The sequence below is a fragment of the Mustela putorius genome, unplaced genomic scaffold (genome assembly GCF_011764305.1).
Source record: "Mustela putorius furo isolate JIRA1106 unplaced genomic scaffold, ASM1176430v1.1 tig00000145_pilon_pilon_pilon, whole genome shotgun sequence".
Lineage (NCBI taxonomy): Eukaryota > Metazoa > Chordata > Mammalia > Carnivora > Mustelidae > Mustela > Mustela putorius.
This window is the reverse complement of record NW_025421294.1, coordinates 25,462,355-25,487,169: the sequence shown is the minus strand read 5'-3', so window position 1 is coordinate 25,487,169 and position 24,815 is coordinate 25,462,355. Positions and strand designations below refer to the sequence as shown.

The 24,815-nt window shown below is 47.9% G+C and overlaps 1 protein-coding gene across 1 annotated transcript; it reads right to left on the bottom strand.

The window, feature by feature from the left end:
• Positions 1 to 19,575: 19,575 nt before the first annotated feature.
• Positions 19,576 to 21,280, bottom strand: NEUROG1 (neurogenin 1). Its single transcript, XM_004744928.3, has one exon. It carries the CDS (start codon positions 21,021 to 21,023, stop codon positions 20,280 to 20,282), a length of 744 nt encoding a protein of 247 aa, XP_004744985.1. The 5' UTR covers positions 21,024 to 21,280; the 3' UTR covers positions 19,576 to 20,279.
• Positions 21,281 to 24,815: the final 3,535 nt, after the last annotated feature.

Below are 24,815 nucleotides of genomic sequence, written 5' to 3'. Positions count from 1 at the left end.
TGGTATTGGGTGCTGGCCCTGGGCTTACAAAGATACATGGTACAGTCAGTCCTTGGTCTCGGGGGACTCACAGTCTGGAGAAGGGGCAGGTAGGTGGGGTACTAATCCTGGTACAGTGTGGTCAGTGCGGTATAGAGATAAGTCCTAATGGCTGAGGGGAACAAGAGAGCTCAGAGACAGCCTTATAGAGGAGGGGATGGACCTAGAGCTTTGGGGCTGAGCGGGAGTTGGGGGTGTGAAGGACATGATGTGTTAGAGAATATTCCAGAGAGGAAACAGATGAAAGCCTGAAGTCACAGAAAGCATGGTATGGGGGACTGTGTGGAGGCATAAAGATAGATGAGCCTGGAGAGGCAGAAGAGGCAAACAGTCTAGAATTTTATCTGGTAGGATTTTTATTTGGGGGCCCTAGAAAGATTTAAAGAATGAGGTCGTCAGACCCATTTTTTTTCTTTTTCCTTAATATTCATTTATTTATTTTGAGGGGGTATGGAGGGGCAGAGGGAGAGAAGGAGAGAGTTTTAAGTAGACTCCATGCTCAGCATAGAGCCCGACGTGGGGCTCGATCTCACCACCCTGAGATCATAACCCGAGCTGAAACCAAGAGCTGGAAGCTTAATTGACTCTGCTTTCCAGGAACCCTTTAGAGCTGTGTTTTAAAACCCACTGGTGGTCTTCTGGAGGAGAGAATGGGTGAGACCTGGGGCAGGGAGTTGGGAGAGGACGCTGGGAACCCTAAAGCCAAGGGCAGGAATCACAGCCTGCCAGACTCCACAGGGATGGCCCAAGGGACCTCCAGTCCATTTGGGAAGGAGACCATGAGCTCCCTTCCCCAGGTTCTGCCCAGTTCCTGTTTAACAACTGGGAGGTTTTGGGGGACCCACCACCATGATAGCAGAGAACAGGAGGCTTGGCTGGCCTTTCTACTCCATACTTGTTTTCTTCCACTGCAAGAGAGGTACTTGTTTCGAAAGAGCTCCACCACCTCTTTCCCCTTTTCTCCCACTGGAAATGAAATGCAAGCCTTTCAGAGACCCTCTGCGCTGTCCCCATACTTCCGATGTGCCCGGCTCATTGTACGCTTGGGATAAAGACAGTGGTCACGTGGTTTTATTTCCTATGAAGGCCAGAGCCTGCCCACCACCTTTGCTTCCTCAACAACTTGTAATGCAGGGTGTAGCCCTGTTAGTGGGTCCCAGTTAGTAGATGATGTGGGCAAATGGATTTAAGCATTGTCTTACAGCCCCTTTTGCAGAGTCCAAGTTTATGCACGCACGCACGCACGCACGCACGCACGCACACCCGCATGCCTGCATGCGCACTCGCATGCGCACACCCTCATTACGAAGCCATCTTCCAGAGTGGGATTTATCAGATCTGTCTCCACCGCATCCCCTCCCCACCTCAGGCACAGCCAGGGACGTGAAAGATGAGCCGTGTGCTTTTTCTTTTGAGCCAGATGACTGGGATTTCGATTAAAGGGAGCCACATCTGTCATGCCCAACCCTGCCTCTTTGAGGCAGACCTCTGGAGACAGCCTGCAAGTGTCTTGAACCCACTCTCTCCGATGGAGGATGATAGGGAAGCCTCCGATGGAGCGTGGCGGGTCCTTGTAGTATCCTGTACTTCTTCTCTTCACCCTTGACCCCCATGTGGCCCCACGCCTGGCACTGGGCTCTCACCTTTGGGATCCTTACCCACCCTAGTGTGTGAGGTACCTGGGGGTGGAGAAGTGTCAGGTTTTTGTGGCGGAGAAAGTCTGGCAGCCCTGAATTTTTTCCTGAATCAACCATCTGCTGTGTGTATTTTCCAGGATTATGATACATTTTTCGAGGGGGCAGGGGAAGGGGGTGGGGAAGGAAATGGTGATTCCTTCTTGACTTCTCCCCTGCTGTTCTCAGAGTCCTGGGAGGCTTGATTTTAGACCCATCGTCAGGTCTGGCTCTGCCCCTTGCTTGACCCTTGCCTTTTAGTCTGTTCCCACCTGTGAAATGGAGGCAAACAGATGCAGGTGGTGTTTACCTGAGGACCCAGTGGGCTACTGGATGCAAAAAGTTCTATAAACTGTAGAGTGAAGTGATCCTACCATTTTTTTTCATGCTGAGGAAGGTGGGGTGCTCTGCAGCTTGGGGACTTTGGTCCAAGGTGTCATGGTGGCTTTTTCTTTCTCACTTTCATGCAGAGGAGCTGGGATGCAGCATGGGAAGCTGACCTGTGGTTATCAGTTAATCAAAACCCACTGACTGCTGAAGGGCATGGGGAAGGGAAGGATAGAAGGCAGCACTTGCTCCAGTAAAGTGAGTGTGCCCCCCCAACCCCACAACCCTAACATCCTGGCTTGGCCTCAGGGTCTGAAAAGTGCCTTTCCTCATAGGAAAAAGTAGGAAGGGGGCATGGTCCTTAGAAGAAAGTGCATGGCTGGATCAGATGACCCAGGCTTCTCTTTCCTGCCCCTTTGTCAATACTTCAGGTCCCAGAATAAAGGATTTCCTGGCAGGAAGAGTAATCAGCTGTCTTGGTGTGTCCTAGACCGAGGAGCTTCCCAGAGTGTGGAACTTTCAGTGCTCACACAGGGACAGTCCCAGGCAAACCAGGATAAGTGTCTCCCAGAAGTTTATTCCTTTTGAATCCATCCCCCGTGACTAGGAGGAGGAGAGGGAGGAAACTTTATTTTATTTTAGGCTTCTGCAATGCCAGCACTGGGGTTGGTGTAGACTGGTCAAGGAGTGGGTCCCAGTCTTTGAATGAGTCACTCTCCAATTACTTTAAGGTTATCCACACAGGTCATGGTGAGAGAGTTGGAAGATAAGACGAAATGCATAATTCATGTACAGATGGTGAGATCAAACAATGTTCATCCAGTGTTGTCTGAAGAGAAATCTAGAATAGGAGATATAGCAAGTGTATGTTTACCTTTTTCATCTAGTTCTATAAGTGGTAACATCAGGTATTTAGGGGGTCAACAAGCTTGAGCTAAGTAGAGGTGACCTAAGGTGTTAGGGTGGGAAAGGCAGAGATTTTGCAAATTGACCCCCACTGGGAGCCATGCTTTGTTGCTTTTTTGCTGTCACCTCAGGCAACTGTTTGATTGCTCCCAGCCTCAATGTTTTTGTTTTTGTTTTTTTGAGAGAGAGAGAGAAAGCACCAGAGCACAAGTAGAGCGTGGGGGGATGGGAAAGAAGAATAAGCAGATTCCCCACTGAGCAAGGAGCCCAACTTGGGGCTTGATCCCCATCCCAGAACCCTGAGATCATGACTGGAGTTGAAGGCAGATGCTTAACTGACTGAGCCACCCAGACCTCTTTTTGTCCACAGAATGAGTAACTTATTTATCATAGGGTTGCTTGGAGGGTCCTATGTGACACTGTTTGGAAAGCGCTTAGCATGATTCCTGGCACACAGTAGGTATTCAATACCTGTGAAATTCCTCAAATCTCTCACGGACCTTAAATAGGTTTGGGGAAAGTTTGCTTTGCTTATGCTTTTTAAAGTTTTTTTTTCTTTTCTGATCATGTTTTATAATATTTGTTTCATTCAAGAGAACACATGTAAGGTATATATAAGTTATGGCACAAAATTTAAAAAAGAGTACCCAGAAACTCATCACTCAACTTAAGGTCTAGAGCGTTTCCGTTTTAGTTTCCTAGGTCTGCTGTGACAAATTAGTATTGGCTAGGTAGCTTATAACAACAGATTTTATTCCCACATAGTTCTGGAGGCTGGAAGTTCAAATGCAAGGCCTAAGCAGGACCTTGCCCCTTCTGAAGGCTCTCCATCATCCTTGCCTCTTCCAGCTTCTGGTGTTCCCTGGTGTTCCTTGGCTTATGCTAGCATAATTCCAGTCTCTCCCTGTCTTCCCATGGCCATATGTCCCATGTCTGTGCCTCCAATCTGCCTCTTGTTTCTCTAAGAAAGACACAAGTCGTTGGCCCAGCCTAAATCTGGAGTGATCTCAGGCCAAAATCCTTAACTTAATTACATTAGCAAAGACCCCAGTTCCAAATAGGCTCATATTCACAGGGACTAGGGATTAGTCCCTTGGCCGTATTTTGGGGAGACACTGTTCAACACATGGCTATTACCATTATCAGCATATCTACCCGTGTGTTCCTCTAGTGTTTTATCCCTCTGCCCTGCCCTTGACCTCCATCCTGAAGTTAGTATTTTCTTTGGTTTGGTAAAAAGGCTATGACATTGTTCAGATTGTCATTGTGACCTTGCTTTTTTCATTCACATTCTATCTCTAAAACTCACTCACGTTGGTGTATGTAGTTATAATTCATTTATGCTTAATACTCTGTTGTGTACTGGTACCCTAGGATATTTATGCATTCTCCTGAAATTGGGTATTCAAGATGTTGTTTCTGGGGTGCCTGGGTGGCTCAGTGGGTTACAGCCTCTGCCTTCTGCTCAGGTCATGATCCCAGGGTCCTGGGATCGAGCCCCACATCAGGTTCTCTGCTCAGCCAGGAGCCTGCTTCCCCCCCTTCTCTCTGCCTGTCTCTCTGCCCATTTGTGATCTCTGTCTGTCAAATAAGTGAATAAAATCTTTGAAAAAAAAAAAAGATGTTGTTTCTACTTTGGGGCAATTAAATAATGCTTCTTCTACCCATCCCCTGGTGTGGAAGTACAAATATTTCCTTAGAACCTGTGACTAGGAGCTGAGTTGCTGGCTCCAGCTGATGGGCGGATGGCAGTTTACAATATAATGTCTACTGTTTTCCAAATGTGCCAGATTGTATTCTCATAAGCCACGTTCACAATGGTCTCTGTTCTCAAAGTGATTTTTTAGTGTAGGAAATGTGAAAAAATCTCAGGATTTCTCTTCTCTTGGTGATAAAATGAGATGAGAAAATCCTATCTTCCCCCGTGATTTTCCTCCACAAAAGATGGTTTCTGGTCGGTCTCTGGTCTCAGAGAGAAAGCACCAGACCCTGCAGTCTCACCTGCCGCTGGCTACAGAGTCTGCCTGCTCTACAAATCCCACCTTAATGGGTCATTAGAGGTGCTTGGAGACTGTAATTATGGTATAGCATTTCACGGGTTTGCCATTGCAGCCTGGGTTTTCTAGACGCCCGAATCAAGTCCACTGTGCAATGATGCCTCTCAGACAGTTTGCATATGAGATTCTGGATAATGAATACAAGGAGATGCTCACCTTTAGCTCAAGGCACCTCTTACTCCAAGGTGAGTGAACTAGGATGCCTAGTTTAACATATATTCATTTCATTAATATATCATGTAGTAATTTAGTATAGTTTATTCATAGTTTAGTTAATGTATAGCTAGTGAAGTATATATTAAAACTGGCAGAGGGGAAGGCATGCCGCTGACCCATGAGAGCTAGTATATAATGGTGTATTCTGGGGATCCTTTTCTGCAGAGGAAGGGGGACAAAACATCATTTGTCCCAGTTAGATCACAGAGTCCTCACTGGAGGGGACAGACTATGAGGATAGCAAAGGATCCTAATCAGTCCCCTGACTCAGGGGAACTTAAGTCCAGGGAGAAGGCATGACCAGCTCCTGCTTTCAATGTAGGCCTGGAGGATAACTGTATCTTTTCCTGAAAGCCTAGTTAATTGCACTAGGTTGCCTTCCCTGAAAGCAGAGTCTGAATCAAGGATTCTCAAATAAGTGATTTATCAAATGAGTGTCCCCAGTGTGCACAGGGTTGAGGGAAATGGGAAAGGCCAGGGGAAGAGGTTAGGCCAAGATGTGGGTTCAGTTGCCTACAGGAGTCAAAAATGGTACAACGACTTTGGAAAATGGCACTTTCTTATGAAGTTAAACATATCCTTATTATATGGCTCAGCTACTCCACTCTTAGGAGTTCCCCAAGAGAAATGAAAGTATAAGTCCCCTCAAGAGCTTGTGCGTGAATAATCACAGCAGCCATTTTTGCCATAGGTCAAACCCAGAAACAACCCAAATATCCATCAACAGGTGAATATATAAACACACATGCAATGGGTTATCAGTCAGCAAATAGAATAGTTTGAATCACGTATACACGTAATGATATGACTAAATCTCAAAAACATAAAACAATTCATAGTATATGAATTCATTTATATGGAATTCTAGAATTGGCAAAACTTACCTGAAGTGTCAGAAGGCAAAGCGGTGATTGTCTGGCATCAGAGAAGGAAGACAACTGAGTGGAAGGGGTCATGAAGGAATCTTGTGAGATAATAGAAATGTTCTGTATCTTCATGGAGATGGTGGTTAAATTGGTGTATTCATGTGTCAAATACTCAACACACTGAACACATGATCGCATCGCCTGTGTATTATTTTGATGAGAAGAGAAATGTAGTTATTTTGGGGTGATGGCAGTAAAGATTTTTAAAATTTTATTCTTAACATTTGTCTGTGTTTCTAAATTTTCTGTAGTAATAATCTCAGTCACTTCCCTTTTCATAAATACACTGCCACTGTGAAAACATGCTCTCCATCTTTGAAGCTTCAGCTTAGACGCTTTCCCCTTTGGAAGCCTTACCCAATGCTTCTGTCAAAATTAGTTGTCCCCTCTTCTCAATCCTGTTGACTTTGTTGGTGCCACTGCCAAGCCATTTGCATTCTGTCCTGGGCTAGGGTTCCTGCATATGTACTTGCTTCCTTGCCCTGTGAATGCCCAGTGGTAGGAGGGCTGTGCTAGCTCAGAGTCCCATACATGGTTGGCCAAATTAAACTGGGATGTGTGAGACCGTGGAGAAGTTTCTGGGGCAAGTTCAGAACTGTCATCACCCTCTGTACACACTCACTGTAAAGGGACGGGGGGAACTGAAGCAGAACCCAGACCAGCTGAGAACTTGACTTCAAGTCTGACCAGTTGCTGGCTGAGTAGCCTCCTTTGGCAAACCCCTTGAACCTCAGTGTCCCTTCTGCAAAGTGCGGGCAATGATGTCTTCCTGTTTGTTGTGAAGTCTAAGTAGCGCAATGCTTGGCACATGGTAAATGCTCGGTTAGCGCTGGCTGTTGTTGTAATTATTGTCATTATTACAAATAATAAGAAGATAAAGTAAGAGCACTGCCCGGATGGGAAGGTACTAAGAAATACACAGGCAGACAGAGCAAGGGTTTTCTTCCCGGTCAAATACATCTGCTTTGATTAGTGGTATGTAACATCCATCTTTGAAAGCCAATCACAAATTAATTTTCTTCCACATTAATGGTTTTTTTTTTTTTTTTTGAGAAAATCAAAACCATTTCCCACAGAAGCAGACGTTCTGAAAGGAGTTTGGATTTTGCTGGCTCTGCTCTTCATTCAGGTATCAGGTGGCAAGCCAGGCGCAGCCTGGAGGAGGCTGGCTTTCTCTGGAGCGTTTGCTGGAGCCGGGCTGACACAGATCTGATAGAGGTTGTCAGATCTCCGAAGAACAATCGAATTTCTAAGCCGAGCCCCTTCTCGGAGCGGCGCGGTGCCCCGTTACATTTGTGAATGCCAGCGCGCTGCTAAGCACGTCCTAGTGAATGGAAGTGTTTTGATGTTTTGTTTTTGGTCGGAGATTGAAGTCCAGTGTCTTGGGACCCAGTGACTTCGGCTGACCTTCCTGCTACACGGACAGGGCTAAATTTCAACCCCTGGAGGCTTCTGCACACAAAACCTCGTGCCTCGAAAGGGCAGGTGCAAGGAGACCCAGCGGAAATCTGAAATCTTCGCTGCTTCAGAGCCCGGAGCTCGCTTCTGTCAGAGGAATTAGGTTTCACAAGCCTTTTTTTATGTAGAAAGCATATCATTAAGGGGAATCTGGACAGGGCGACTTATTAAAACTGCTGCCTGTAGCTGAGAGAAAGCCGTGAATGCCTAAGGACATTTAAAGGCTACTGGTGTGCATTTTTATTACAAGTAAGCCTTGTAGTATCTCTGCAAGTGAATCACTTGGCCAGAGTAACGGGCTTCTAGAAGTTATTTTAGGTCTTGATGGTTCTGGAAAACCTGTTTTCCTCAAATCTCGTATTCCAGTTTGGAAGTCAGTTTTCATTTATGATTTTTAGTTGAGTCAGCAACCTTATAAAATGTGTAATTTTACCTTCTCACCGTTTTTGAGCTCCTCTTGACTGTTCTCACTCCTCCGACCTTGATCGTTTTACCCATAACTAGGTTTCGCACCATTTTGATCAATGTATATATCAAGTTTGTAATCTTCTTCCCCTGAACATCTTATTTAAGCTTTATGTGCCTACATAGTCCTCACAGCCATTCCCAGCAGATAATACCTTTTCCATGACACGGTCCTGCTCTGTTTACTGAGTAGTTGCCCTGGGTTTGAGTATTTAGAAGTTTGTTATGGTGGTTGTTGCTATCAATGGATTATTTGTATTTTGGCCGTTGTGTGTTTCCTTTTAAAAAAACATTTCCTTTGACTACATTAGAAAAGGTGGCTCCGGGAGGTGCTTGGACATTTGCAAGGGTCCCTGGTCTTCTACCCCTACCCTTACCCTTCTTTTTAAAACTCCAGGTTCCACAGGGATCTGCCCCTCTTGTGATATCTGGCAGCGCCCCTCACATGGTGATGTCCTTGTGTAACCCGTAATCGGGGGGCGGGGGGCCTACATTTGTTCTCCAGGCAATCTCCAGGAAGGGGTTTCTGTACGAACCCAGGTGCACTGAGCTCAGCTGGTGTCACAGAAGCTCGACTCTTGAAAAAGAAAAAGAAAAAAATCCCAGGGGATGCTTAATTTGTTAAATACCCATTCTCTGGAGATTTGTGCTAAGTTATTTGGTTTTTTTGTTTTGTTTTGTTTTGTTTTTTTCCCAGCAAGTGGTCACCTTATGGACGACAGAGTTGCTGAGGCAAAAGTACTTCAAGGAGCAAGATCAAGAACTTTCTTCAGTGTGGCCATGCTTGCCATTATGGCTGATGGATTCTGAGTGACAGCACTAAATTGTGCCACTGGTATTTTGATGGGAAACATGCGTGGAGTTTTATTAGGCCCCACAGGACCTGGTCTCTCTTTCTGTTGCAGCCTCTGCCACCCCCTGCTTGGCGGATCTCCCTCCATATTGGTCCTATGGCTGTCCTTTGAACACACCACTCTTATTTCCCCTGCTTGGAGAGCTCATCCCCCTGATCTGAGCTCAGCTGGTTCTCAGCACTCAGCTGTCAGCTGAGAGATTCCCTCTTCCAAGCAGTCTTCCCAGACCACCAACCACCACTTCTAAAGTGATTTCCATTCACTCGTTAGCCCATTTTCCTCTTCAAGTTTTTGTAGTTTTTTTTTTTTTTAATCACTCTCTGGTGCTTTCTGTGTTGATTGTCTCTCCCACCAGTGGGTAAACCCAGGAGAGCAGGAATCCTGTCTGTCTCATTTCCCCAAATCCTAGAACAGAGCCAGGCACATAGTAGGCACTTAATAAGAATTTGTTGATAGTTGAGTGGAACCTTCACTCCTTAAGCACTTATGAAGAGTTTCTAGGGAGGCACTGTGGCATTTAGGAAATTAGAACGAGGTACACAGATGATTCTTAATGAATGCTGGTGTCAGTGTGGCTGTTTTGCAGGCCAGTGGTCAGTCCCAGGAGAAGAGACCCACACTCCTGGCTATTTTCTTGCAGCATTCTCTCTCTCAGAGTGGCAGCCAGCCATGGCTCCCGACAAATGTCATTAGAATATTTAAGACACAGTGGCCTGTATCCAAGGAGGGGTTATTGCATGCATCCATTCATTCGGCCAACATTTACACAGTATTGTCAAGAACTCTATGCAAACAAACCAGTTAGCCTGCCCCAGTTTCATGCTGGTAGAAGATATGAGGCTCTTGGGTCAGAAAGGATAGTTTCTTACTCACAGCAATAGCAGTAACCAGAGCATTCGCCTCTTTGTGATGGTTTCCCAAGCCCAAGTCCAAAGAATGATGCAAAGAGGGCCAGCTGACACCTGTACACACGAGTTACAGGAGAGTAGCCCTGAGCTTTGGGAACCTGATTCTCTTATTCCTGGACCTTCTGTCTGCCCTTTGCCCCAGAGGGAGACACTAACTCTATCTTCCAAGGCTGTTTGATATACAAAAATCTTTGAAAAGAGAATCTGGAAACAGGAGTAGCCAGTGCTTCTGTGTGCAAGATGTGTTGAAATGCTTGTGACTTAGGGAAAATTGTGTCCCAACAAGAAGCATAGTAGGTCCTCAAATTTATCGAATGAATGAATGAATTAGTGAATAGCAAGTGTTGCATGGAGCACTACATGGTCAAAGAAGACATGGTTTCTGTTGTTAGTGACTTGCATTTTCTTGCTGGGGAAAGAAATCATAGGGCAGTATAGTGGTTAAGTGCTTGTGCTCTGGGCTCAGATGCCTGGATTTAAATCTTCTCCCCTTCACTCATTAATTTTGCAGCCCTGGTCTCAGATTCCTCATCTCTAAAATGGAAGTCATAGAGCTTTTGTGATGAGATAAGCCCCAGTGCAATTGTTACATGCTTGGCTTAGTGCCTAACCCATGGTAAGTATCCAAATAAGTGTTAGTTACTAGGCTGAACCATACGAAATTGCCATTTCTGTAGTTCGGATATCAGCAGTTTTATGTAGTTCAGTCTAATCAGATCACCATTATTATTCGTCTTCGGCTTGGTTATGAATCAAGGTGTAGAAAGGACAGCAAAGTGGGGTGTGCCCGGGGTCAGGTGCAGCAAGCCTGGAGAGGCAGGGAAGTATCTGGGAAAAAGAAATGGGCCTAGAACCAGATGTGGCTCTGAGCCCCACCTTCTCCTCTCATTAACCCTGTGACCTTGGGTGAACCACTTAACCTCTGAGCCCCTTGTCTCATCTGTGCAATAGATACAATAATCCCTTCTACCTCACTGGACATCGTGAGGCTAATATCAGATGATGGATGTGAAATTGCTTTGTAAACTGGAAGGCACTGTACTCGTGGACTCATGCTCCATATGAAGAGGTCTTCCAGGCTGTGAGATTTGCATCTGGCTTCCGCCAGGCCATCACTAGGTCTAATTTAATATCCCTCCTAAGTACTATAATCACAGTTTTACATTTGAAGTATAGCGTTGGCCCCTAAACTCAAATGGCTGCATTAGAATCAAGTTACACTAGTCAGGTTTGTATCTAAGGCCTACAGCCTTCAAGCACCACAGGGACCATCTGGTGACCAAAGAAAGAGATCATCTCATTACAAAGGGTAATTGGCTTGCTGCTGAATCAGTCAATAGCTAACATTTATCAAGTTCTTTTAATGAGCCAGACCCAGAATGATGCCTCATTGAAACCTTGGAAAATTCTACAATGGAGATAGGTAATAAGGTCCTTATTCCCCATTTTACAGATGAGAAGACTGAGGGAAAAAGAGGGGAACTATTGGGAATCGGCAGTACCGGACTGATGAGTTCCATTGCCTGAGCACCCTCACTGATAATCAGAAACACCCATTCCCCAGTATGTCGGCCCCCTCAGGGGGAGGCCCAAGAGCTGTCCCTCTGGGGGCGGCTGTCGTTGTCTTCAATGGTCCCTGCTGCCCTGGGAGCCTGTCCCTCCCACCACCAGCCTGGGAAAGCTACGTCCTGCTGGGCACTTGCAGGGTATTAAAATGGTTCCACATTCTATCTTTGCTGCTAGCCTGCCTGTACCCTGCCGAGGATGTGAGGACTTTAGCTCTTACCTCCTCGCTTGTATGCAGACTCTCTGTGGCGGGAAAACTAAGGCGTGCCATGTTCCCTTTTGTACCTGCTTTGAGCCTGTGCTCTCCCTGGAGAGAGCTTGTTTCTAGCTGTTTGTGGCACCAAGGCCTTAGCTCCGAGTCAGCAGGGAGTATGCCATTGTGGTGATCCCTGGCAGCTACAGTAAGCTTCGGCTTCTGCAGCAGAGACACAAAATGATATGGTGGCTTAGAGAACAAAGTGTATTTCTCATTCACCAAGAGGAGCATTCTAGGTGGCGGGGTGGTTCTGCAGTGTTCAGGGCTGCAGAAGTCCTCCAAATTGCTTCACCGTTCCTTAGAGCAGGGCTTCTCAAACTGGAAGTGGTGATGGCCCCATTTTCTTTTCTCTCTTCCTTTTTTCTTAAAAACAAACAAACAAACAAACAAAAAAAACACTTTCCATCCACTTCAGATCAGAATTTTTGAAAAAAAAAAAAATAAAGAAGTTATTGGAACAATGGAGAGGGGAACCTCCCAAAGTCATACAATATAAAAGCCTTAAGTATTTTATTCTTAGATATAACAGGCTTAAATTGGTATAAATGTTGCTAAATATACATACCATATCTGGTATGTATCTCACCAGGGACTGGTTCTGGAAAACCCTTTAGGGGCCGCTGGTCTGGGTATCGTCGCTGTACTTGTAGCTGAAACTGTTGCATCATATCCAGGTGACAGTTGTGGGAAGGAGCTCCACCTCACAGCATGATCATTTTTGTATTTTAAGTCAGTCTTATTGAGAGGTAATTTACATAAAATAAAATTCCCCCTTTGAAGGCATACAGTTGTATGAGTATTGACAGTTTGCGCAACTGTCATCAGAATCATAACACAATATTTCCATCACCCTCAAAAGATCTCTCCTGCTCTATTTTTTCCAATAAATTTCCCAACTTGCCCCTGGAAATCCTAGTTTAATTTCTACTCCTACCATTTTGCTTTTTCCTAATGCATACACATGGAATCATGCAACATGTAGCCTTATTTTTTATTTTATTTATGTATGTATGTATGTATGTATGTATGTATTTATTTATTTGACAGAGAGAAATCACAAGTAGATGGAGAGGCAGGCAGAGAGAGAGAGAGGGAAGCAGGCTCCCTGCTGAGCAGAGAGCCCGATGCGGGACTCGATCCCAGGACCCTGAGATCACGACCTGAGCTGAAGGCAGCGGCTTAACCCACTGAGCCACCCAGGCGCCCCTGTAGCCTTATTTTTTAAAAAAATTATTTATTTGAGTGAGCAAAAGAATAGGGAGAGGGGCAGAGAAGGAGAGAGAGAATCTCAAGCAGCCTCCCCACTGAGCACGGAGCCTGATGTGGGGCTTGATCTCACAACCCGAAGATCACGACCTGAGCAGAAACCAAGCATTGGATGCTCAACCAACTGAGCCTCCCAGGCATCCCAATCTTAGCCTTCAAGTTTGGCTTCTTCCCCCCCCCCCCCCACCTAGCAATACAGTCTAGAGATTCATTTATGTTCTTGCATGCATCAATTATCTATTCTCGGTTGCATAACAAGTTTCTTTGTCCATTTTCCTGTTGATGGCCACCTGGGCTCTTCTTAGTTTTTGAAGGATATAAATAAAGTTAATATAAACATTTGTATAAAGGTGTTTGTGTAAAGCATATGACTTCATTGCTCTTAGGTCAATACCTAGGTATGGGATGGCTGAGTCATATAGTAAATGTATGTTTAACTTTATTATTTTTTTATTTTTAGAAAATATTTCATTTTTTTAAAAAGTAATCTCCACCCAACGTGGAACTCAATCTCGCAACCCCAAGATCAGGAATCGCCTGTTCCACTGACTGAGCCAGCCAGGTACCCCTCCCTATATGTTTAACTTTGTAAGTAATTGCCAAACTCTTCCAAAGTGATTTTGCCCACATTTAGCTTTTAGATTTTATTAAAATTTTAGCCAGTATTTTCTGACCTGTTTGTATGGCAGCCACTCCTCTCTCCCTTTGCTTTGCCCATGGGGAAACTATTCACATGCACTGTCTCTCCTCCTATTGTAATTCACTTTGTTTTAATGGCTGATGACCTTACATTTTTGATTAGCTGAAGAAAAATCATGACTATGTGGGTGATATGGCTTTTTCTCATTTTTAGCCTGAGAGTGATGTTTTTTTGCAGCTTTCTGTGTTTTACACAAAAGTACAAAATTCCAACATCATCTTTAAAATGTAGTCCTAGAAGTAGCTTGCAATATTTCCACTCATGATCCAGTCCAAAGACCTAGCCACATGGTCAGGCTTAACTACTAAGAATTCTTGGAAATGTCTAGTCATGGGCCCAGGAGGAAGAGGAGAATGGACTCTGGTGAATAACTAGCAGTTTCTGAAACCAGGCTCTAAACAAGTGAAATCTAAAATAATTCTGGACTTATTCTAGTTGCACAATAGGTATCCAGGTTGTATTGGGGGTGAGTTTATCCTTTAAAAAAAAAGATTTATTGGGGGGCACCTGGGTGGCTCTGTGGGTTAAAGCCACTGCCTTCGGCTCAGGTCATGATCTCAGGGTCCTGGGATCGAGCCCCACATTGGACTCTCTGCTCAGTGGAGAGCCTGCTTCCTCCTCTCTCTCTCTCTGTGTCTCTGCCTGCCTCTTTGCCTTCTTGTGATCTCTGTCTATCAAATAAATAAATAAAATCTTTCTTTTTAAAAAAAGATTTATTTATTCATTGGGCGCATGGGTCACATACTCAGTTAAGTGTCTGACTCTTGGTTTTGGCTCAGGTTGTGATCTCAGGGTTTTGAGATGGAGCCCTGTGTTGGGTTCTGTGCTAAGCGTGGAGTCTGCTTGGGTCTCTCTCTCCCTCTGTCTGTCCCCCTACCACATGCACTCTCTCTCAAATTAATAAATAAATCATGTATTCAATTGAGAGAGGACAGAAAGCATGGGCACACAAAAGTGAGAGGAGGAAGAGAAGAGGAAGGAATCTTCAAGCACACTTCCTGCTGAGCATGGAGACCCATGCAGGGCTCAACCCCACGATCCTGTGACCATGACCTGAGACAAAATCAAGAGTTGGCCGTTTAACCAACTGAGCACCCAAGTGCCCAGTGAGTGAGTATCCTAACAGAACCAAACAGAGTATTATCAGGGGCTAAGTGGAATCTTTAGGTTGAGCAAAGATAAAATCTGAGGTGACAAAGAAGTGGTGCCTTTTTGCTTGTATTTCAGTGACCTGAGACCGCCTTGGCCTAAGCTGGGTGCACGTTGTCTGTCTCCAGGCTGGAGAAAGACATGTTGGTCAATGGCACAGTAGGCTTCTCTGACAAGGGCATGACTTCAGCAGGCAGCCAGGACTGGCGTCTAACTGCTGCTAGAAAGGAAGGCGTAAGCTCAGCCATGTGAAACTCCGACATCCAATTTTTGCATCCTGCCTCCAGAGGCTCCGGGACGCCAGACCAGTGGGCCATAGGTAAGCTCAGTGCTGGAGCGAGATGCTTCTTCTGAGCTGTGCCCAGGAAGTGATCGCTCCTAATGTTACACATACCTTGGCTTTGGCCTCTGGGTTTACAGGCAGTGGGTGCAAGTTGGCAAAAGCACCTTCTAGGCTCCAGTCTTCACCCTCAGGCTCTTCCATGTGGAGCTTTGGGGCCTTGATTCCTTGTTTGGTCTAAGTTAGAGCAATTCCAGAAAGATTTTCTAAAGGAAGCCCAGGCCTTGGTAAGATGTATGGGGACTTTCTCACCCGATAGCAATGATGAAGAAACTGCGTTTTCACCGGAGGAGGCCACCAGGTTCTAAGCTCTGCTGGTTTTGCCAACTGAAGCAGTAACACCCCAGCTCTTGCCAGAAAACTCACCCACACACTCTGCAGGCTGTTTCTACTTCAGTTAGCACAAGGCACATTCAGGTGACCATCCTTGCCTCTAGGCAGGGCGACTAGTTGTGCTCTTACCATTGTGCCCTGTGCACAGCCCCCACAAGAGGCGCAAGGGGAACTCTGTACCCTGCTGTGCACCCTGGCACAGGCCTGATATACCAGGCAGGGTGGGAGGAACAGTGCTTTTCCTCATTCAGCCAAAGGCCCTGACTTGCCCCTGGATCATTCTGGGCTTCAGAAAACTAAACCTGTGGCCCATGATACTTTAATTTGCATTCTTTCTGAGACAAACTAACAAGCAGCAGGCTCACTGGGGCCCGATTGCCCAGCTTCAAACCCCAGTTTCACGACTTACTAGCTGTGTGATCTCAGGAAAATTATTTGACTTCTCTGTGCCTCAAGTTCCCTCATCTGTAAAATGGAAATCTTGATATTACTGACCTCATGAGTTGTGAGAATTAAATGGATGAATATATGTCATGTGTTTAGCAACTACGTGGAACACCGAATCAGTGCTGTGTAAGTGCTAGCTAGGATGATGATGGCTACGATGATATTGGTGGTGAGGATATTGTCTGTGACCTCAGTTGCCCCTCTCCCATACCCCATTGCAAATCTTCTCCAAGGCCTTATTTTTAGGCCTTGAGCCCAGAAGACATTATGGTTCTTTGGGGCAGCAATCTGTCTTTAATCTTTTGGACACTGCAACGCATGTTTCCATCTTGGCTTTTGGTGCTAAATGAGCAGTTCCAGCAAAATTAACCATTTGTCAAGGGCTTTTAGAGATGGGTTCTGTGTGTTCCTTACTCCCAACCCTAGTCCTTAAAGGCAATCCTTGATTTCTCTCTTTCTTTCATAACCCAAGGCAAATCATATTGTTGGCTGCTCTGGAAGTTGTCCTGGTTCTGACCACTCTTCACCTTCTACCAGTATAAGCCTTTATTTTTCACCCCCAGGACGAATGTACAGAGGCTTACTTGGGTGCCTGCCTCTGTCCTGGTCCCTGACCTCTGCTATCTGTGTAACAACCAGTGTGACTTTAAAAAATACAGGTCAGTGCACATCATTCCTCTGCTTTCAGCCTTAACCTTGAGGAAAAGAATAATGGCTTCCATTGCCCCCCATCTGTTTCCCTCATTGCCCACCCCCGTCTGTGCCTGTCACATTGGTCTCCTTGTTGTCACTCTCTGCACCATGCACAGCAAGGGTTTTCTCCTTGTGGCGTCTTCTTCTTGGGACACTTCCCAATGGATAATGCCATGGCTTGTTCCTTTTCTCTGTGGTCTGAGCCTCTACTCGGATGTCATCTCATTAAAAGCCCTTCTCTGACCATCTTTTCTTTTTTTTTTCTCTTAAAAAAAATTTTTTTTTTTTTTTTAAATTTTCAAGTAGGCTCTGTGCGGGGCCTGAACTCTTGACCCTGAGATCAAGACGTGAGTGGAGATCAAGAGCTGGATGCTTAACTGGCTGAGACACCCAGTGCCCTCCTGACCATCTTTGCTACAAGAGCAAACTCCCCTGAACCCTGGCATTCCCTCTTCCCCTTATTTTACATGATCTTATTCTGTTCCTTAGCATTTACCACAGTCTCTTAGGAGTTTATTCTGTCTTTCCCTGTGAGACTCTGAGCTCCTTTTGGGGAGCTCCTTTTGGGGTGTCTTGCTCACCGGTGGTGTTGTCTGGAATGATGCTCAGCACACAGCAGGGGCTTGACAGTGATTAGAGATAAGAGGGAAATCCTGCATTTCCTGGGCATCCTAGTCTTTCCTGGCCTGGTTTCGTGGAGGGTTGGATGCAGTGTGTACAAATATACATTATAGCAGGACAGAAGCAAATAGAGAGATCAAGGTGGAGAATGAATACACTTTCCTAAGCGTCTGCTGATTCCTTGGTGGAAGGTTCTGTTGAAGAAGTGAATCATGGCTGTCAGCAGGAAGTTCTATGCTCTATAATGGATTAGAATATTTTAGTAACCCCCATCTTCCCAGATGCCTGTGGATGAACGAGAGAGTGTGCTGCAGGAAGAAAGAGGCCCCTGAGCTAGGGATAAGCATTTTAAATCACCTTCCTTTTCTTCTACTTGAGAGCTCCAAGGGCTATACATACATGCTTTCTTTTTTAGAAGAACCATATTAACTGGCAGGGGTGGAGAACCCCCACCCCCGCCCCTGCAGCTGATGTTTTGAAAGATGTTTCTTGAGATGGAAGGGCCCTGTACCTTAAGTTATGAGCCTATTTTGGCAACAAAGTTGGGCATATCGTTTGCCCTTCTACATTCTAGGGTGTAGTGATGTTTCTCATTTTCGGTGCTGGCTATGTCCTGTTAGAGGAGACAAAGATCCTGTTGCAGCTGTGAGCCTTGGGGATGCCTTGGGGATTTCAGGGTGTCTGTTTGCTGCTGGTTTCCCCAAGGATTTTGGACTATGATAAACGTAATTAGCTGTTCTCATCCTCTGGCCCAGATACATTCACCTATCCCCTGGCTACATGGAGTCTCCATAGGAGACCTGCCCTTCCTGCAGTCTGGGGCTGAAAGAAGTCACTTCCAAACACCCTGTGCACAGGAAAGCAGAAAATCTGATGCAGACCATTTGTGTCTTTTGCTATAGGAAAATGCAAAGCTAGTAGGGTGAATTAATTCTGAGACAGACAATAGAGTGGGGCCCCAGGCAGGGTCATTCAAGAGACACAACTTCTTCCTTAGAGCTTTTAGCAGAAACAACTCCATTCTGAGCCCTCACAACTTCTAAAGCGTTTCTTGGAGGATTCTTTGTCTGCTCTGTGGGCAGTTAAAGCAGGCACCCAGTTTTCCAGAACCTTCTGTAAAGGAGCTTTTTTATCTGAAAGAGGGCTCCTTGCTGGTGGCTGGGCTTTGGGGATGCCTGCTGGAGACACTGCATATGAGTCTGTGGATCCCACTTGTCAGGACATACGTTAGGGGGGAAAATGCTTGCACAAGTGGAAAGTGCTGTTCGCGGCTTTACTTTTGACCCTCTGTTTCTATGCACCTCCTCAGCAGATACAATTTCTATAACATGAGACCATAGTATTTTCCTGAACTCCTGCTTCTCAGTAATTAAATTCATGGAAAGGGGCAACCCAGTGGGGGGAAATCTTGGTGCTCATGTGCGGTAACTTGTGAGCTGTGGGAACAGACAGCAACGGCATTTTGGGAAGTATCTCTTGTAGTCCTCCACATCCTGAAATTTAAAACAAAAGCTCCTCGTGGCCAATGCTGTTCGCTACTTGTCAGACAACAAACACACTGCAGTCAGAAAAATCCCCATTGAGTTTGGGCGGCTGATTTCTCTGGCAGCAAATGAAAGCTGTTGCCCTTGAAGACTGGCTGGGCAAGCCAGAACAGAGCCCACCGAATGTCTCCCTATTCCCCACCCCTCCCCCTCACTGTGGGCGCAACATGTGTTGGGGATAAATGTGGGGGGGGTGTGTGTGCAGGCACCCAACTCACAATTTTAGGCAGGTGCACATCCCATCCAGGGATACCACACCAGCATAATTCATCCCACACCTCACAGCCAGGGAGATCCTGGCTTCAATGGACAATGATTTGGAGGCATTGTTTACAAATCAATTTCTCCCTCTAAATAGGCTGTTATAAGAGTGGACCCTTCTGCTTGCCCAGCTTGGGCCCACCTGTCACTGGGACTTCCTAGCCAGTGGTCACACTGTATTGATCTTTTTTAATCCCCTCTCTTTGAAACACAGAGCCAGCTGATGTGGAGTTGAAAGAGTCTCCCACCGCCCCTACCTCTACAGGTAGCTGTGTATCTGGGGCTAATTCCCCACTAAAAAGTCTTAATTGGCTTACGGGGAGCCTGAAAGATAGATCTCCCTTGTGTTTATAAGGTGAAAGGAAATGATGGATCCTAAATGCCCCGGTCTTTATCCGTTTCTTGGTGGAAATCAGGTGCATTTTATTTTTTTTTTAATTGTTTTTGAAAAGGGCCTGGAAGATTTGGAGGTGGGTAAGGATAGTGTTTCACTTTAGTGGTTGAGCTGCCCTGGGAAGCAAGAAAGCCTCAGAGAGACACCAACATTAGGCGAGAAACTTGGTGACTTACTTTTTTTTTTTAACTTGGTTTTTATTTACACAAAACATCTGCAGTACAAAAATGTAAACTTTGATAGCTCATCATAATAGAATAAACTCTTTATGTACAAAAATACATTTTCATATGAAAGAAGCATCTTGAATAAATTAAAGTACTTCCCAGCCCGGTGCCTGAATAGCTACGCAAGTCTCCGGTTCTTCCTAGAGCAAGCCTGCCGTGGTGGGGGTCGGGATCCATAATGCATGAAGCCCACTCCTTGTCTCTCCTTTTTAAGCCTTTTCATTGTATTGTCAGCCGGCTCAAACCGAATTTTCATGCTCGTTTTTCTTCATTAGAGTTCTACAAATTGTAAAATTGACTTTTCACCTCGTCTTCAGGGACTGATCTGTCCCCTTTCTAAATCACACTGAAGTGGTGGCTGGGGTCAGCTCTGAGCCAGCCACAAAGGAGGTTTTGTGGAGTTCAGAAAGTGCAAAAGGAAAGGCCGTCTAAGGGCGGGCAGGAGGGGCCGGGGGCTGAGGGCTGGAGAAACAGACCAAGGGGCAGCCTCGGCGAGGGTGCAGCGACCTAACAAGCGGCTCAGGTATCTCCCGTCCCTTTAAAGCTCCTGCTTGCTCCCTCCGCCGGGACTGAGGGACCTGAGACTGCAGCTGGGGCTCCATCTACTGCTTGTTGCCTGAGGGAGGGGGAAGGTAACGGTGTCCCTAAAGGGCCTAGTGGTAAGGGATGTAACAGGGCGTCGTGTGGAGCAAGTCTTTGGGCAGGCCTGGGAAGGAGAAAAGGGGGTCGCCGGGGCCATAGGCGAAGTCTTCCGAGGCGGCGGGGCTACTGGGGTCAGACAGTGGCGAGGCGGCGGCGGCGCAGGGGGAGGCGGCGGCACCGGAGCCCCAGGACTCGGCGTCGCTGGAGGGGCTCGGGGGCCCGGGCAGGCAGGGGGCGCACTGCGGCGGCAGGAGGCGCTCCCGGGCACCGCCCCCGGGCAGTCCCTGGTCGGCTAGGCGCAGAGTCTCCGCCAGAGCCCAGATGTAGTTATAGGCGAAGCGCAGCGTCTCGATCTTGGTGAGCTTGGTGTCGTCGGGGAAGGAAGGCAGCACGCTGCGCAGCGCGTCGAGCGCCGCGTTCAAGTTGTGCATGCGGTTGCGCTCGCGGTCATTGGCCTTGACACGCCGGCTCCTGCGCAACGAGTGCAGCAGCGCCTCAGAGCGCACACGCGCCCGGCCCCTGCGCCGCCGCCGCTCCTGCTCGTCGTCCTGCGCCCGGGGAGTATCCGAGGCTGCAGGAACCCCGGGAGCGCCCCTGCGCACTGGCACAGGCGTCCCCGAGGCAGAAGCTGGTGGTTGGAGCCTGGCACAGTCTTCCTCGTCGGTGAGGAAGCCGGATAGGTCGCCGCCGCCGCTGCTGCTGCTACTGCTGGTGCAGTCGAGGTCCGAGAGGCAGGTCTCCAGTGGGGCTGGCATCGTTGCGTGGCGCGGGATCAATGGGCAGGTATGAGGGTTCCTGGAGGACGGGAGCCCGGGCTGAGGGCAGGGTCGCCGGGGTGCACTTACGTTCCAAATGGCCCGGGCCTACCCTGTGGCCACTGCGGGCGCGAAGGCCGGGAGAGGCGCGGGGGCGCACCTGGAGTTTGGCTTCACCTCCTTGCCTCGTCTGCAGGGGCCACGCTCCCGGCCGGACTCCCCAGTGATCTCGCCGGCGAGCAGATCAGCTCGTGTGAGTACCGAGTGTGGCACACGACCGGCCTCAGGACCCCTTAAGTACCCGCCCCAACAATGGGCGCCCCCCTCCCTTTGCCACCTCCGCCCCCGCGGCAGCCCCCGTGAATGGAGCGAGGCGGCAGGTCAGCCCCGTGCGGCGCCCGGGTATTTGCATAATTTATGCTCGCGGGGGGCCGCCCGGCCCCTCCCCCCTCCCGGAGCGTGCCCGTAATTACCGCGGGCCAATCCGCGGCGTCGCGCGGCCCGAGGAGCGGTCTCCGGGCTAAGCCGGCGGGGGTGTCTCCGGGCGGTGAAACGGAGGCGGGGGCGCCCGGCGATTAGCGGCCGAGGCACGCTCCTCCGGGGGCGGACCCGGCGCCCCTGGCTGGGGTGGGAGGGGAGGCGGGGCGCGGGCCGGCGAGTGTGAGCTGCGCAGCAAGTTGCGGAAACCTGCCGCCGGCGGGAAGCCTGGGTTCGCTTCCTCTCTCCGGCTGTTGCCTGGCCGCGTCGCTTTGGCCAAGTGATTTGACTTCGCTTTTCCCATCTGTAAAATGGGGCGGAAGTCTCTGCTGTTGAGTATGATGTGAAATTATGTTGAATGAGGGAAATGAGGGAAACTTGGAAGGGTTCTATTGTAACGCAGCGCCGATGAATGGTTGGCAGAGGCAGCGCCCTCGGAAACCCCGGAAAACCCTATCCAAAGACAGAGTGGCCAGATGAGGGTAATAGAGCAGAGGGCAGAGAAAAGTGCTCTTTAGTGACATAAACGCACCTCTTAGAGTAGAAGGTTTCCATTCTGCCTGTCAGCGGTCACTTTTCTCTGGTCACCAGTGCTCACTTTGGAGCAGTAGAAACCAGACACACCCAACTTTGTACCTAGGGGGAAACATTCACTAAGGAACAGCCCCAGATTATGGGGGTGGGGAGGTTAAAAACAAAATGAACACCTTTTAGCAAAGTTTCAGTCTCCTCCCCATGATACCTGGGCGATTGCCTCCGGTCTGGTCCCTGCTGTCCTCAGGGCGGTCTCTGCTTGGGACACTATCCCCTTTCTACCGGACTGTTGTCTGGAGGCAGAGCCTTTCTTGGCTGCTTGTCCAGTGCTGGTTTTCTGGCTTAATGGGGTCTACCCAACCCTGCCTTCCCCACTGCAGTGCTTTACATGTACTCCCAACCTGGAGAGAAGGCTATACACGCTCAGGTAGAAGAGCTTTAGGTTTGTTACAAGTCACCAAGAGTGGATTTAATCTGGTTAAGCAAGAAAGGGAAATTGTTGGGTGACACTAGGCATTTCAAGGAACACAAAGGTGCTGGCATTTGTGTGAACCTGCTGGAACCCTGGCATCCTCACTCCACTTCTCTGAGGCTCCAGTGCACTCCCACCAGCCTTGATTTGACGTTGCCAGGCCCCTGTATTATATTCCTCAGACTGTGGTACTAAGTCACCCCAAACTAGGGCCCTCAAACAGCAGACATTTGTCCTTTAGGAGGCTGGAAGTCTGGTATCAAGGCTGCAAAATGGTTGCCTCTTTTTGGAGGCTCTGAGGGAGTGTTTTGTGCTTCTCGAAGACTCCTGGTAATCCTTAATTTGTAGCTGCACCACATCTGTCTCTGCCGCCTCCTCTGTGTTTCTGTGTCTTCTTTTCTCTTGCTTATAGGGACCCTTGACCTTGGATTTAGGGCCCACCCTAGTCCAGGATGATTTCGTCTTGAAATCCTTACCTTAATTCTAGCTGCAAAGAACCTTATTCGAGATAAGTTCATATTCTGAGTTTCTCAGTAGACATATCTCTTGCGGAGCCACTATTCAACCTACTGCAGTGTCTTTTCTAAGCTCCTGGAAGAAAGAATCTGTCTGTTCAGGGGAACAGGTTCACTGGAGTGGCTGTTGGTTATTTCTTGGCTGCCTTGCTCCTGAAGAGCCTTCCTAGGGAGGAATTTGAATGCATGAACACCTTCCTCTCCATTCCTGGCAATTGGGGCATGGCCATGTGACTTAAATGGGGTCAATTGCATGCCCCACTTGGCACTTAGGCTCTTCAGCATGTACATGTGTGGTGGCAACAACCTGTATGGGCCAGTGCCCAGTGGTGGAAGGTGTGGCTGGGAGCCAGTGGGTATCCTGCCCTAATTCTTTCGTAGGCCTGCCTTCAGCTGTGGTTCTGATACCCATGCCCATCTCCCCTATATTCCAAGGCTGGTTCTTTAGTCTTCTCATGGACTACACAAGAACTAGGACTCTTCTTAGTAGGGCTCTTTTGCTTGGGTTGGCTAGGTTTGATGTCTGAGGTTTGCTGAATAAAACACCAAGTTAAAGGCTCTGTTGCCAAAGCACAGAGACCGAGGCAACCCATATACCATATTGCTTGCCTATCCTGGGCTAAGCACTGTGCTAGACACTGGGTTAACAGGGATGAGAAACTGGCCGATGGGGGTCAGGGGCTCTGAGCCTCGTAAGCCTAGGATTCTCTGCTGGCAGGACCCTTGGAGATTATTTGTCTGGGTCCTGAACCTCATACCTAGGAAACTGAGGTGAGAGATGGAGGGTTCTTTTCTCCAGGTTACCCAGGGGATTGCTGGTGGTCAAACTAGGGCCAGACTAGGGAGTCCTTTCAGCCCCCATTGCAGGTTTTCCCATCACTGTTAATAACTACACAGTGAGCGCTTCCTGCATGCTCCCCTATGCCAGTGCTCTGTGTAGAGTCAGGCAGACCTGTAGCCACAGAGCAGAGGAGACCTGGCCACAGAAGGGTAACCTGACACTGGCTGTGAGAAGTACCGAGGGCTCACTAAGGGAGCAGACCTGAAGAGCATTCTGCACCTCCCAAAGGGAAGGGGTGTCAGGGAAGGCTTCCTGGTGGAGGGGGACTTGAGAAGGCCTTGACTCACTGAGCCACCGAGGCACACCTTGAGAAGGCCCTGAAAGATGGTTGGGATATGAATAGGCAGTTTAGATAGAATGGAGGGATGAGAATGACTGTGGCAGCAATGTGGGGGCCAGTCTGGATGAAGCTTCTATGGGGTCCCAGTGAGAAGAGTGTAGGGGACAGTTGTGATGGGTCTGGCCACGGCAGTTTTTCTTCTTCCTCTTTGTCTCTTCCTGTTGCTTTTTGTGAGCAGGACTATCACAGTGGTTCCAGTAGTTCACTGCACAAGAACATCCAGTGCAAGTGGGGCTAAATTCTAACCTGTGTACCATGTACTGAGCCATGCACCGTGATGAGGGATGGCATCTTCCCAGAGAAGTGTGCTTTTCACATGTGCCTAAAGACACCTTATAGGCTAGCAGCGGCTCTGTGCTCTCTCCCTTGTGTGTCCCACTCCTCTCCTCGAGCCTTAGTGACCTGCCTGGGCAGGCATCCAAGACTTGCCCTGCCTGTTCCGGACTCATGGGCATTGCATGGGGCAGCTCCTCACTGGACATTAGTGCCTGCCCACTTGGCTTTTCATAAATGCATCTGAGGCTTTGGCAGGTGGGGGGGGGGCTCTCCTGGAGGTGACCCACTGAGGATGGAGCTGAGTCCTGGGAGAATGAGAACAAGATGTTATCTTGGG

Bases quoted from the DNA above. Each gene is read 5' to 3' on its own strand.
- NEUROG1 (XM_004744928.3), bottom strand. From the start codon at position 21,023: ATGCCAGCCCCACTGGAGACCTGCCTCTCGGACCTCGACTGCACCAGC.